At 36.4% G+C, this 15,642-nt stretch overlaps 1 protein-coding gene across 1 annotated transcript in view; it reads right to left on the bottom strand.

The window, feature by feature from the left end:
- FREM3 (FRAS1 related extracellular matrix 3) overlaps nt 1–15,642 on the bottom strand; it is an 85,751-nt gene that overhangs the window by 64,664 nt on the left and 5,445 nt on the right. The window contains exon 2 of the mRNA XM_077755928.1: nt 13,717–13,806. Coding sequence (XP_077612054.1) covers nt 13,717–13,806 — 90 coding nt within the window. The remainder of the gene's footprint in view (nt 1–13,716; nt 13,807–15,642) is intronic.

Below are 15,642 nucleotides of genomic sequence, written 5' to 3'. Positions count from 1 at the left end.
TGTGTCATGGAAGCCCTTTGACAGCCTGGGGACTGTTCTTCAGACAATGTTTCTGAATATATATAAGAAAATGGATATGATTACGTAAAACTCAATTATATTAAAACACAGTTATTAGAATAAAAAATTGTCCTGAAGCTGCTATGGAAAACAGTATGTCAGTTACCAAAAGAGCTAAGCATAGAGTTAGCCCATGAGACCTATCAATTCTACTCTTAGGTATATACCCAAAGGAATGAAAAGCTGGGACTGGAGTAGACATTCATATGCTCGTGTTCATTATGGCATTATTCACAACAGCCAAAAGGTGGACACGACCCAAGTGTCTATCAACGGGTGAAGGGATAAGCAAAATGTAGCATACGCATACAATGGAATATTATTCAGCCATAAAAATGAAGTACTTAGGGATGCCTGGGTAGCTGAGTTGCTTAGGCGTCTGACTCTGGACTTCAGTTCAGGTCATGATCTCATGGTTTGTGAGTTCAAGTCCTGCATTAGGCTCTCTGACAGGACAGAGCCCACTTCAGATTCTCTTTCCTTCTCTCTGTCCCTCCTCTCTCTTTCTCAAAAATAAATCAACATTTGTTAAAAAATGAAGTACTGATACATGTGATACCAATACATGATGAACCTCTAACACATCATGTTCAGTGAAATAAGCTAGACACAAAAGGACAAATATATGATTCCATTTACGTGAAATATACAGAAAGACAAATATACAGAGACAGAAAGTGGATTAGAAGTTACAAGGGGCTGGGGGAAGAGGGGTAGGGAATTACTGTGTAATGCTTAGAGCATTTCTGTTTGGGTTTGGGGTATGTAAAAATTTTTGAAAATTGTGGTGATGGTTGTATGACACTGTGAATGCAATTAGTACCACTGAATTATATGTATGAACTGGCTAAAATGGCAAAATTTATGCTATATATATGACTGCAATTAAAAAAAATTAATAACATAGTATACTCAAACCCATTGAATTGTACACTTTAAATGGATGAATATGAATTATTATGGTATGTGAATTACCTCATAAGGCTATTAAAAAAAGAAATTTCCAATAGTAATTAGCACCGAAATTTCAAAGTAATGATGAATATAAAGGATAGTTTGACATCTCTACAATTCCCATAATTTGATATTAAAATACCTGTTATTTCTACTGGTTAGTTACAAAGCCACAAATACTGCTGGTAGTATTGTCATTTGTCACCTACATTTATAGTTGGGGGGAAAGCTATATCTTAGGTGGAGGTTAGTAATTATAAAGATAGGTTTTTTTTTTTTTTGTCATTCAAGTTCCCTGACCCTCTGAATTCTATCTACAGCTCTCCTGGGTTAAGATCTACAGATTTATTTTGTTGAAAATAAACTATGCAGGAGAAAAATTGGATTTGCCTTTGATGTCTTTAATTCATCTACACATACAATGTTGGCCACTGAGACTCTGAAGCGAGGCAGCATTTATTAATTTAACAGAGCACTTAAGATCAAACTGCCTTTAGAAAAAAAAAAAAGAAAAAAGGAAATAGGAAATCCGTTACAGGTCTTCCCCCAAACAATCATTTAATTCTAGCTTATTTCAGTGCACATGATGTCTCCAGCAGCTCTATGCAGTCACTTAAAAAGACCAAAAAGTCATTGTCTCAAGAAACCCATTTTCTTTTCTCCTAATGCTGTGCCAGAGGTTGCATATTCCATTTTTCTTTCATCACAGGAAGCAAGAGACCACAGCCATTTTCATTCGATCATAATCGGTTTCGCTGAGGAACTCCACGGGCTCTCTAGAACAAAGATGCTTCCAGCTGTAACACGGGCAACTTTGCCAAAGGGCCTGTCCTGGGCACAGTTTAGTGCCAGCCCTGATGATTAAAGACGGGACATCTAGCTCCTTGAAGCGCTTCTTGTGAAGGAAACATTTTACATAGCTGAGCTCAAAGGGATTCAATTTCCCTCCTTTCAGTAGGACTTTATTTTCTAGTGGATGTTTCTCATGTTCTTGGCTCTCTTTGGGTCACCATCATAACATGTCATTCTGTTTCAGAGAATTTTTACTAACAAACTGCATGCCTTCCTCAGCACCTTTGTTCGATATAACTAAGGTCAGGTATGAAGAAAGTTGCTTATTATAAGATGCTTTAATAATAGTATTGGCTCCCTTTGTCAAGCAGTTTTTAATACATACACCAAGGTATGTTCTATTTTCTGAAAACTGTCTTGGAGACTGGGAAAGAATGCATCAGTAGGACTAAGAACTGTGAATAAAGTCATAGGTGAAGTACATTGCAGGGCTGGAAAGACACCAAGGACTAGGGAACAAGAGGAATACAATGAGCATCCAGAGCTCATTCTCTAAGTTGTGCAGAAGAAATTAAAAGCAAATGAGGAAGAAAGTGGGGACAGAAGGTGAAAGGAGAGGTAGAAAGAAGAAGAAAGTAAAAGCCGAAAAGCAGAATACCGAAGGCATCGCCTGACAATGATTTGGAGGCTCCAAGTCTCCCTCTGCTTACATCACACTGTGGAACAGTACATTCCTGTGTTCACTTTTTAAAACTCTTGTCAAAAAAGAAAAGCAAAAGCCAAACATTCTACTTACAAATTCTATTTCTGTTTTTAAAATGTGTATTTATTTACTTCTGAGAGAGAGAGAGAGAGAGAGAGCATAAGCAGTTGGGGGGAGGTGTGGAGGGACAGAGAGAGAGAGGGAGACACAGAATCCAAAGTGGGCTCCAGGCTCTCAGCTGTGAGCACAGAGCCCGATGCGGTGCTCAAACCCATGAACTGTGAGATCATGACCTGAGCCGAAGGAAGTCAGAAGCTTAACCAACTGAGCCACCCAGATGCTCCCACACTCTATTTCTAATAACTAATGTAATGAACAAAACACTGTGATCCTTGATCATTTTCTCAGTTAACCCCATGCCCTTAATGTTGGCTTGAGATTTCAAGAGGCTGACATCACATTGCTGCTGACTTTCTGGCTTTCTGCCACTGCTAGGGCACAGCCTCTGGAAACCTGACCAGGTTAACACGAGGTATGTTTAGCACACTTTGCGACATGGTCTCCTGCTAGTGAGGCCAGGGTTTGATATTCATTCTGTGCCTCTTACGTATGTTTTGTTTCTCTGTCACTTTCTCATATATTTAGGCTGAAAGGGCACAGATGGATATATGCATATTCATTCCCATTTTTTTTTTTTTGCAAATTACTTTAGGAAAGTCTGAATCATTATCATACATGGAGACAAGCCAGTGTGTCTGTGGCCTGACAGAGAACGATGAGCAAAACGCCCAGCAGCCCAACTTATTTGAAGCTCAGTCAGAATGCCATCTGTAGATAATTTTTCTATTAAAAATATTGTTTTCAGTGATTCCAGTCATTTAAAACTACAGATGAATCATCCAACCTAAGTTGAAATAGTGATTTCTGCTTTGTAAAAGTCGCAATGGCATCATTCAGTCATTTGTGCTTCTCACCTTGCTCACCCTGAAGGCTTGCCTTTATGCAGGTGCAGTATATGAACATCAGCTTCCAAATAGTTGCCTATAATTTCTGTTTTAAGTTTCTTCTACATTCCAGAGCAACATGTGATTCATGAAAAAAGAGTAGATTAATATATTTAAGGATAATTTTAATACTGACTTAATTTCATAAGAATTAGGATTTTGTGATTGTCTAATCCTTCCACATGCGCCTCTAGAATGTTCAAGTGCTAAAGACATTATTAGTAATAATCATTTCACCCAATGTCACAAAGATATAGCTTTTTTCCTATAAAATGGGGGATAATATCTATCTCATGATGGTACTGTGGAGATTAAATGAGAGGTAAGGTATTTAAATGTCTAGTACAATACTTGGGACAAGATAGATGTTCAATAAATGTTGAACCTGAATTTGAAACCAAACTATTTTGCTTCATTATCAAGAAGATGGATACATATTAACTAGCCATTCCAAATATGTCAAAATATTTTTCTCATTTTAGAGAGCTCTGTGTGTCCATATATACCCCATAAACAAATATACATATGTATGTGTGTATATACAGATATACACTTGTTTATTTATAATTATTAGGCACATGTGTTATGTTCAAGAATTTAGGACTTAATCCTGAGGTTGTCAAGTTCTGTTTTATTTTAATTTTTAATGTTTATTTATTTTGAGAGAGAAAGAGAAAGCTCGGGCATGTGAGTGGGGCAGGGACAGGGAGAGGGAGAGAGAATTCCAAGCACGCACCTTGCTGTCATCACAGAGCCCAATGTAGGGATTGAACTCATGACCCTGGGAGATCAAGGCCTGAGCTGAAATCAAGAGCTGGAACTTACCCAAGTGAGCCACCCAGGCACCCCTGTCAAGTTGTATTTTAAATTCATCCCTGAAGTGATTACTTAAGAACCTACTTACCTAATGCAACAAAAACAGATTTGCTTTATTTTAAGCCATAAACTCTCTTTTCAAGCAATGAAATGTTTCTTAAATTGATGTATGTGGTAATGAGGATATTTAGCAACTGGAAAATGAAAAGCAAGAGATACACAATAATGTGGTCTAAATGAGACACTCCTTGAATATAGTGGGTATTGACTTACTAGTGGAGAAGGCTAAACAGCATCATTCATAAGATTTCTTAGCTTTCAAAAATGTTTTCTCCTCTCATTAATAATTTTTGCAAAGAGTTATTATTTTTCTTGTACCAGAGCTTTCCTAGGTTACTGCACGCTCAGCCTGGCTTTCAACTTTCATACATGGAATTGCATGGTTTAAAAAGATAGATTATGGTAAAATAATAAGCTTGTGTTTTATTTTATGGGGAGAAAACTATGAACAAAATGCTTTCATGCTCACAGATAAAGTGACCAAGGGCATTTTTCTTTGGGATTATTTATCATAAACTTCAAAATACATTTTTTTTTTATTTCAAAAATCTTCTTCCAAATTATCCATAATTATGATCAATATTATTTTTTAAATCACAGCTATGACTAAGGATACCATCTCTACAAATTAGAAAATGAATTTGAGATTTGGTAGCTTTTTCATGAATTTGTATTTATACTTTTGTTCAACCAATTTGATTTGAGCACTTAGTATACACCAGGTATTGTCAGGGAGTCATTTCAATTCTAACACAGATTATGATCAGGATTATATGATTTGATTGAGCTCATCAATTTAATCAGCCAGATTATCTCTTCTTCTTTACCTGGTATACACAGCCCAAACAACAGTTCTAAATGGCTTCCTTTTACATGAAGATTAAAAATCAGACAATAAGTAAATAAAATTTAAGTTATCTGCTATCTCCCAGACCTCTAGGACTTCAAAAAGTAATGGAAGACATAATTACAGCAAGAGGTATGTGTGTGTGCTAACTCTTTTGGACTATTTGAATATATTATGTTTGTACATATATTATTTTTAGTTTTAAACAATATGGCTGAAAACATTAGCACTAGCAGAATAAAATGGAGAACTGAGAAAATTATCTGGAAATCATCTCACTTCCACCTCATCATCTGAAGAACTTTTGTCTCAAAACCCCACTTATTTTTCTATGTGGAAGCCAAGAGTTTCTTGGTTCTATTTGTTATTAAGTATATTTTAAAAAGGAGTTAGGTTTATCAAGCATGGACTAGCTGGTGTCACAGAAAATAGGATGTGGGAATGATCTAGAATTATCTAGAATTAAAAGTACTACCACACTACAAATAAGGTGTGGTAGCCAAGCACACTGATATACAATATTTTATAAAATGCTGTGACTTAGACTCTACCATGGGACATGTAAATGGAGGAGGTCACCCTGTCTCTCTCATTGTCACTGCACAGTGGTCCTCATGACCCCACTGATGAATGAGCTAGAAATTAGCAAAACTTGTTTTGACCTCTACTCAGAGCAGCTGTCCATCCTGGTCAGTTCACTGCACTTGCAGATTTCAGACTTCATTCTAAATTGGAGACTCAGGCCTTGAAAGTTCAGCATGACAGACCTTAAAAACACCAAAAATAGACACTCCTCCAAGTCGGCCCTAGCAGAGCCAAGAACTAAGAACTGACTGGGTATAAAACATTGGGGGTTTCTGGAAGCACCTCGCAGCAGCGAAGGGTTTGTGGGATTTTTTTTCTTTGCTGATGCTTTTTAACTTCCAAGGAGTAATAGTTAAATTTTGGAATAAACTGTTTTCACATTTTCTGTCTGAACTACATGTCTGTCTTGGTACCCTAGTGTGAAAAAGTCTTGCATGTCTGAAGCAACTATGAATTTAGGGAAAAGCTAGAATGTTTTAGACATGTTTTAGACATGCAAATGTCCAGGTTAAATCAGCATTTTTTACTGCTAAGAAAACGTATGCATTCCCAAGAGTAAGTTCATAGCAGCACTGAAAATGAGAGAGAAAAAAAATACTGTGGGTTACATAACTAGTTAATTAGGCTACAATAGAGCCAAAAGTAAAATATTGCATAGTTGTTTAAAATGAATAAAGCAGATAAGGTTAATCTGTTTTTACTAGTTCAATATATGTCTGGATATAATATAGACATACATTAAACACAGGAAGGCAAGGCTCAGAGCCAAGCATAAAAAAATAATCCCTTTTCTGTAAATAAAAAGGACATACACATATTTTCTGCTATGTGATTAATTTTCTTTTTGTAAGAAAACAGGAAGAACAATTCCTCTTTTGGGAAAGGGATCAGGTATCAATGCACAGCCCATTATTATTCTTTAACCAAGTACATGCATTTATTTTTTTAAAATGTTTACAGCAAGTTATCTGGTAGGGGAATTGTTGTCCGTTTAAGACATTTTAGACTATGTTAAAAATACCCGGGCAGTCAGGTATTTTTATGCAGAATTGAAGACTTAAAGTTTTCAGCCAGAAGTATAATTAGCCATGCTAAAGACAAGGCTTAAATAGGGTGCCATTAAGGTACTTTTCAATATTGTTCCTTACCATTCTCCCATTCATTGAATGCTCTCCTAAAAATGACTCCATACTGAATGCTGTGGAAAAACGTTGCCGTTTCTAAAAGAATTAATTTATAGCAAATTATTGCTGCAGGACAGTTAAATTATGGGTGTGGCCTCCAAACAGAGAGGGAATATGGCTGAGGTGACTGTCTAGACAGCATGCAAGGTGATCCAAACAGAAGTACCTCTTGCATCTTTCTATAAAGAATCAATGGCTTCAGTATAAAAGTGAAAAAATCAAATCAAATCACAAGGAGAGGGGATGACAAAGTTTTGCTTAGTACAGTATCGGCACATCTAACCCTCTAGCTATTTCCTAACACTTTGTGGCTCTGAACTAATGCTTCCAGAGATTGGCACCTGTCCCTCTAGCTGTCTGCTCCATTGCCTTTGGACCTGCCTTGCTTATGGCTTGCCCAAGAGCTAACACTGCATTTCTGGTCACAGTAGGAAGGCATAAAAGATAGAAGCAGGTAGGACTCATGAAGGAAAGAGTCAGCAACAAGTATTAACAATTGATTCTTTCCTGCCTGAAAAGAATCCACCTTGATTCTCCTTTGTTTGGATTTTTGAATCCATTACATTCTTAAGAGAGACATTTTTGAATTATTTATAAGCCAGAATAACATGGTTAGCCATTTAAATCAATAGTATCGAACCAAGTTGATTGTGATGTATTCAAGTGTTCTTTTTTCCTAAATGGAAATTGTTTTTTTTCCCCCTGATAATAGTGGTCACTGTAAGGTATTTACACAAGAAAATGTAAAGAAAAGTCAAAAGAAGTAAAAACAACTTAAAATCCATCACTGCCATTACAAACCATTTGTAACATCTTACTACATATACTTTAGACTTTTTGTTAGACATGTACATATGGATGTATACATGAAAATGTAATCATCCTTTACATCCTTTATAGCTTTCTACTTGGTTTTCTTTATTTAAGAATACATTGTGAACCTCTTTCCATATTAAATATACGTTTATTATGACATCAACCTGAAAGCTGGAAAAATATTTTACAGTCTTACTGCAGTTACACTTATGCGGTATCATAGTCATAGAAATACATGGAACATTTTGTCTCTTCACTACATTGCCTCTTGGTTTCTCCTGAATTTGAATTCTTCAGTTGCTCATTTTTATATATCACTTCTGCTTTCTGTAACTTTTACCCTCACTCTCTTACTATTGTTTTTATTTAAAATAAAATTAGAATTATTTGGGAAATAAGAGTAATTGGACTCCAAGTAAGGTCTTCTTTGAGTCAAGTGTGAAAATACTGGGCCATGGATTTTGATTGGATAAGTCAGAGACATTTTCTGCCTTGCTCTTAAGTTCACAGATGTGTTCTAGGGAGTTTAAAGTTCTAAATAAACAAGTGTGATACTACCTTAACTGCAGGGGCAGACTCACTGGACTTATGGTTAGTTCTATCTGAAAACAACCTTTTTATTGTTCATTACTTTATTTTCATAACTTGCTTGAATAAGACAGTTCACCTAAACAGAAAACTGGTATTCATATGGACCATGAGGCAAGTATCAGGTCAAATGCAAATATCAAAATGCACAGTATTAATCAAATTGGTTTTAGACACTGAATGATTTAAGGGAAAATAAAACAATTTGTGTCTGGTCTTAACGACATATCTACAGTACATCCTCAAACTAAAATTGTCTCACACCTATATAACCATTCAGTGTGGCATATTAGAAAGAATGGACTTGATGTTTCTGATGGTTCCTTTCTATGGATCATTCTAATTCTTCAAGCCCATTTTTTCATCTTAAAATTTGAGATAATAATTTATATATTATAGATTATAGTAAGGATCCATTGAAATTGCATCTCTAAAACACTTTGTAGAAATATTAAGTGCTATATACTATTAAGTTAATATTATTATATGTAAGTAGAACAGACCCATTCAGTGTTACATATAGTAGAGATAACCAAAATCAAGACAAAGCTATGAGTATAATGACTTAAGAAAGGAAGATGAATGCACTTGATAGTCTGCTTAACTGGTACAGTTCAGAACTTTAAAAATCTAAAAGCTATTCTCCATTTCACCAGGGGCTTTCATGAGAACCTTGAACATAATGAAATTTACCACCAATGTTCTAAAACAGTCTGAGATCTTTTTTAGAGCATTGGCCTTAGTCCTGCAATGACCTTAGTCTTGGTTACTCAAAATTGATGATGCAGAAACTGATGCAACATACAAGCCAGGTACATTGACAAAAATTTCCATTTGAATTTCCATTTGAATTCCCAGTTCAGCTGTTTACACAAGCATAGGTATGTTCATAACTATTTGAGAGGAAAGAAGAAAACTCATTTATTGGGGAATTGATATATGCTGAGTAACCTATTACATTTTTGGCATGTCTGACTTCATTCAACTATAGCAGAGTAGAAAGATAAAGGCGCAATTGATACAGGAAGTAGGATGTGGATAGACAAGCCATTCCTCTGTGCAGAGACTCAACAGGCAGGGAGAAAACCTGTACAGTGGATTTGAGCTACTTCCTCTTCTTTCTTTGGCTCCTTATCAAACTTCTAACAAACATGCAATCAGTTTATGAGTGGGCAGAGAAAAGGATGAGGAACCGAGAGGTCCAGGCAACGTCCCAATAAAACAATTCACCATAATAGTTTAAATTGACCATTTTTAATAATCAACCGATTTAATTATAGATTTTCAGGAATGCATTGTTAAACTTCTTTTTATCTAAATGAAGGAAAATAAAAACTTGGTATCTCAGCTAAAAATTCGGGGTTTTTTTTGCATTTTATTTTATTATTATTATTTTTTTTACAAATAGTTTATTGTCAAATTAGTTTCCACATAACACCCAGTGCTCATCCCCACAAGTGTACAGCTAAAAATTCTAAAGGCATTAACATCGACTGTGTGCTTGCTTTGTGCCAGGCACACTTCATTCCTTGTGTGGGTTGTTTCTTTAGTACTTGTGCTACTTAGAATAATGACCCTATAAAGACGTCCACTTCTAAATTCCAGAACCTGTATATATGTTATATTACAGAGCAAAAGGGACTCTGCAGATGTGAGTAAAGATTCTGAGATGGCAATAGTATCCTGGATTATCCAGGTAAGCTGAATGCAGTCACAGGGGTTCTTTTGGGGAAAGAGGGAGGCAGGAGAGTTGGTGCCTTAGTAAAGCAACACAAGAAAGACTTGGACACTTCTGGTTTTGAATATGGAATGGGACAGTTTCTAAAGCTAGAAAGGCAAGGACATGGGTTCTTCCCTAGAGTGTTCATAAAGAAAGTCAGCCTTGTCTAAACCTTGATTTTAGCACAGTAAGAACCATTTTGCTGTGTCTTCATCTCTCTCTCTCTCTCTCTCTGCCTCTTCCTGGCTTGAACTCTGTCTCTCTTTGTCTCTCAAAAATAAATAAATGTTAAAATTTATAAAAAGCCACCTGGGTGGCTCAGTGGGTTAAGCCTCTGACTTCGACTCAGGTCATGATCTCATGGTCTGTGAGTTCTAGCCCTGCATTGGGCTCTGTGCTGACAGCTCAGAGCCTAGAGCCTGCTTCGGATTCTGTGTCTTCATCTCTTTCTCTTTGCCCCTCCCCTGCTCACACTCTGTCTCTCTCTGTCTCTCAAAAATAAATAAATGTTAAAGTTAAAAAAAAAAAGAACCATTTTGGACTTTTGACCAACTTGTAAGTCTGTGTTGTTCTAAGCCACTAAATTTATGATAATTCACTATAGCAGCAATGGGAAACCAATAAAATTCTCATAATAATTCTATTAGTTGCACACTATAACTGTCTCCAATTCACAGATGAGCAAATGAAAACACAGTTTCTCAAAGATACACAACCACTAAATGGTGGACCTGGGATTTGAGTGCAGGGAGCCTGGTTTCAGAGCCTATGAACTGGAAGCCTTCCTGCTGTCAAGCTTTAGGGTTTTAATAAATTGCAGCTCTAGAATCATACTGGCAATGCTTTCACCTTTACGGCCTGAGGATGTGCCTAATGCACAATCCTAGAGGTAGGGCACAGTCTTCTTTTAATGCCTCCAAAGTCAGTACTACCACCACCACCACCACCACCACCACCAAATTCTACTTCAGCCCATTGGTAAAATAATGTGTCCCTAGAAGTCTGCCCAATTCCAAAAGCTTAAGTAACTGGAAGCAGTACCTTCTGCTAGTGCTATGTGCTGTCAAGATAAAAGCTATTCATAAGTTGTAAGTTTTATTAAACATTCCATTTGGGAAATATTTTTTNATTTTAAATTTTATATATTTATATATTTATATTATAAATTTATATTTATAAATTTAAATTTTTAAATTTATAAAATTTAAAAATACCTGATACAAAAATGTTTAAGTGAGTCCTTTAGCAGTTGTAAGCGATTCCAAGAATGCTTACAATGGGTAAATATGGATCTCAGCTCCATGTATGGCATTCAGGACACAATAAAAAAAATCCAGGGAACAAATAAATACATAAATATTTTTTAAAAGTTTACTTATTTATTTCATTTTATTTTTTACTTTCATTTTTTTAAAAGTTTACTTATTTGTTTTGAGAGGGAGAAAGAGAACATGTGCCAGAGGGAAAAGGTTGGGGTTGGGGAGGGGCAGAGAGAGAGAGAGAAGAGAGAAAGAATCTCAAGCAGGCTCTGTGCTCTCAGCACACAGAGCCCAATGCGGGGCTTAATCTCATGAATCATGAGATTGTGACCTGCAGTGAAATCAGGAGCTGGACACTTATTCAACCGAGCCACCCAGGCATCCCAAATAAATGTATAAATATTTAGTCAGCATATGGACATACATCTGTTTTTTAGAATCCAACTATGTGTAAATGTTTTGGAGTCTGATTATTCTTATCACTTTAATTTACTAGGGTTTCCTTTGTTAGGTGAGGAAGTTCTGTCTTTGCCTTATTCTCTGATTTCTATTCATGGTTTTACCTTCCTGAACAGAAGTGATGTAGTGATAGTGGTTAAGAACCTTGGGCTTTGAAACCTGCAATACCTGAGTTTATTCTAGTTCACCTTATTACCTGTATGACATCAGTTCAGTTAGTCAACCTTGGTGTCTTCATTTTAAAATGGGCATCATAACATCTACCTCTTATTTTATAGTGAAGACCCAAAGTCATAATGTATAATATAAGCATTGCCTGGTCCATAGAAAATACATACTCAAAAATGGTAGCAATGTAAAATTCACATTTATCATTACAGACTGACTGTTTCTGATGTTGCCCAGAAAGTATAGTGTCCAAATCAGATATACATCTTTTTAGAATATCATCCTATTCAAAAACAGAAAGAAAAATAGTCACTATAAACTATTTGGGTCTCAAATGTGCTTTACATTAGTGAATCCATTTAGAAGACTTAAATTCATCTTCATTTTTTAAGTGACTTTCATCCTTGGGAACTTAGGGAATGAAGGAAAGATCTGCTTTTACACTTTATGGGAGGGGTGCCTCGGTGGCTCACTCAGGTGAGCATCTGACTTCTGCTTAGGGCATGATCTCACAGTTCATGAGTTCCAGCCCCACATGGGGCTCGCTGCTGTCAGGGCAGAGTCTGCTTCGGACCCTCTGTCCTCCTCCCTCTTTGGCCCTCCTCCATTTGTGCACATGCTCGCTCTCTCTGTCTTCCCACCAAATAAACAAACATTTACACTTTAAGTGAGAAGATGGAGATAAGGGGTCAGGGGTTTCCGCTGTAGTTAGTCTCATTAGAAGTGGAGAAGGTAACTCATTATTAATGAGCATCTACTCTGTGCCAAATGCTTTACAGATATTCTCTCGCTTAATCCTCTTGGCAGCCCTTTGGAAGTGGTATGAAAACCACCATTTCACAGATGAGTGAAACAAATCACAGAGAGGACAAGGTAACTTCTTCAAGGGCACATGGGGTAAGTTGGGATTTAAGCTCAGTATACCCCATGGCCTTCGTGTAGGACTGCTTTCCAAACAGCCCTGAATGATTACACAAGACTGAGGAAGAAAATGCATGTTACTTATTGGGAAGGAGTAATAATTTATACTGAGAGAGGTTATTGAGTGGCAAGCAGTGCACGGACATAATTTTTGCAATTATCCTGTCATACTGCAAAATAATTTTTCTTTGACAACATAATCAGCATATTCCTAGCTGTGTAAAGAGAGTGCCTGCTGTTAGCTAGTTGCTTTCCATTATGCTACTTTGAAGACAGAGTAAACCGATATAGGTGCAGCACACACAGGTGATTTTTAAAGCAGGTTTTCATCTGTGCCAGTCAATATATTTTTCTCCGCATCTAGGAAGATTACAATTCTGAGAAGGAGCCACCACATTCAGATCTGGAGCTGAAAATCCTAACAAAATCTAAGGTTGGATTTTCTAATTTGTTCCAGAATGATGGAAGCCACCAGTAAGATTCTCAAAACCTTGTAAAGAGAAGATTTACCTGCCTATGGGATGTCACACAAAATCTAGGTCAGGTAAAATACTTCATATCTCATTATTCAAATTCCTCATTGCCTTCCCTTCCAAAAAAAAAAAAAAAAGTGATTTGTCAAGAACCATTTGACATGGGATCGCAAATAAAGCAAAAAGAACTCATTTGTATTATGACATACACTGATGGTGATTACTATGCAAATGATTTAATTTTTTTCAATTTCATATTGATTTCAAATAATCAAGACTCCCTTTTAAGGTTTCAATACTGACTTACCGTTGTCTTCAACAGAGAAGTAGAAGATGTCCTTTGTTGCTTTGCTGCCTTCATTCAACACATAGCAGATCCTGTTCTCATCAATGTCAGCTGATAAAAGAGCAAGTATCACTCATCATATTGGCATAATATGAAATTGAGGATGTTAAGAAAGTCAACATTTTGGGGCACCTGAATGGCTCAGTTGGTTAAGTGAACGACTTCTGATTTTGGGCCCAGGTCATGATCTCACAGGTTTGTGAGATCGAGCCCCATGACAGGCCGTGTGCTGGCAGCACTGTGTCTGCTTGGGATTTTCTCTCCCTCTCTCCGCTCCTCCCCTGCTTGCTTTCCCCCTGTTCTCTCTCTCTCAAAAATGAATAAGTAAACATATAAAAAGAACATCAATATTTTAAGGCATGAAAATACGATAATAAAGTTTTTAAATGATGAAATGAACACAAATCTAACTTTTTAAACATGATTGAGTGAACATGAATCTAAATTTTTCTTACTGTTACACCAGCAAAAATAGAATTTAGTTTCAAATTTAGTTACTGGGTTATGTGTATGATCTGTAGGATAATCCCCCCCAAAAGGACATTCTAGTTATGCACATTTCATAACATCTGGGCCCTCGGTGGAGAGCTGAGTCTGTCTGGTTTGAGATCTTCTGCAAAAGCATGTGTGAGCTTCGTGTGATGGTGGTTATTTATTAACTATTTGTCAAAATGAATTTAAACAAGAACAATGGCTACATTCTAAGGAAAACAAAAATGAGAATCAAATCATGACTTTTTATTATTACCTATTCTCTTAGATTTTTAAGAATTTGTCCCTTGGGTCTATTATTATGTTTTTGTATTGGTAACTATTAGTATTTTAAAAACAATTTGCATCTTGGGAGTATTTATTTATAAAGATAATTCTTATAGGGGTGCCTGGGTGGCTCAGTCGGTTAAGTGGCTGACTCTTGGTTTTGGCTCATGTCATGATCTCGTGGTTCGTGAGTTTGAGCCCCTAATCAGGCTCCCCTGGCATTGTGGAGTCTGCTTGGGATTCTCTATCTCTCCTCTTTCTCTTATAAAACCATATATGATTTCATTGGCTTTAGAGGCAATTCTGAAAATGTAACTAAACTATTTTTTATTTTTTTGTTTGATTTATTTATTTTGAGAGAGAAAGACAGAGAAAGAGAGAGAGAATGAGGAGTTGAGGGACAGAGAGGGAGAATCACAAGCAGGCTTCACATTCAGCATGAGCCCGACATAGGGCTCAATCCCATGGCTATGAGATAACAACCTGAGCCTATATCAAGAGTCAGATGCTTGACTGAGCCACCCAGGTGTCCCAATAATTAAACTATTTTTTAAACAGCCTTCGTGAGTTTTACTCTAAGACTGCATTTAGATTTAAATGTATTGTATGTAGAAAATTCCACTAATCTCTTCACTTCTCATGCACACAGAGCTGCATGATAAAGAGTTAAGACAATGTAAAGAACTGCCTGCCAAAGAGACCAGGTGTCACATCACCTGGGAAAACAGAGGAACCTGCTTCAAGTTCACCATTAGTAGTAACACAAATACATTTAGAAAAAAGAATTGTTAAAACATATCCCTCTGCACACTAAGGAAAATTTAGTTCCATGCTTTTTTTTAGATGCAGAAATTACTTGGAAATTATTTGAATGCAATAAAATGTGCAGTGTAATATCTGCCTTCAAAATCTGAATATAAAATATCATCTTCAGAAAACTGAACTTACTAGTAAGCTATGAAAACAATTCCTAGGTAGGTTTCTTTACTTAAAATTTAGAATTAAATGGATATTATCAAAATTAATATAATCATATCTTATGATGGTATTTCAGAAGCAGAAACTGTCCACCCGCAGTCTGCAATTTAAGGCATAACTAAAAGCCTTACTGGCTGGCTAAGGGTTCCT

This window comes from Crocuta crocuta, unplaced genomic scaffold (assembly GCF_008692635.1).
Source record: "Crocuta crocuta isolate KB4526 unplaced genomic scaffold, BGI_CrCroc_1.0 scaffold112, whole genome shotgun sequence".
Classification (NCBI taxonomy): Eukaryota; Metazoa; Chordata; class Mammalia; order Carnivora; family Hyaenidae; genus Crocuta; species Crocuta crocuta.
The sequence above is the reverse complement of the archived record's forward strand: the minus strand, read 5'-3'. Positions and strand labels throughout refer to the sequence as shown.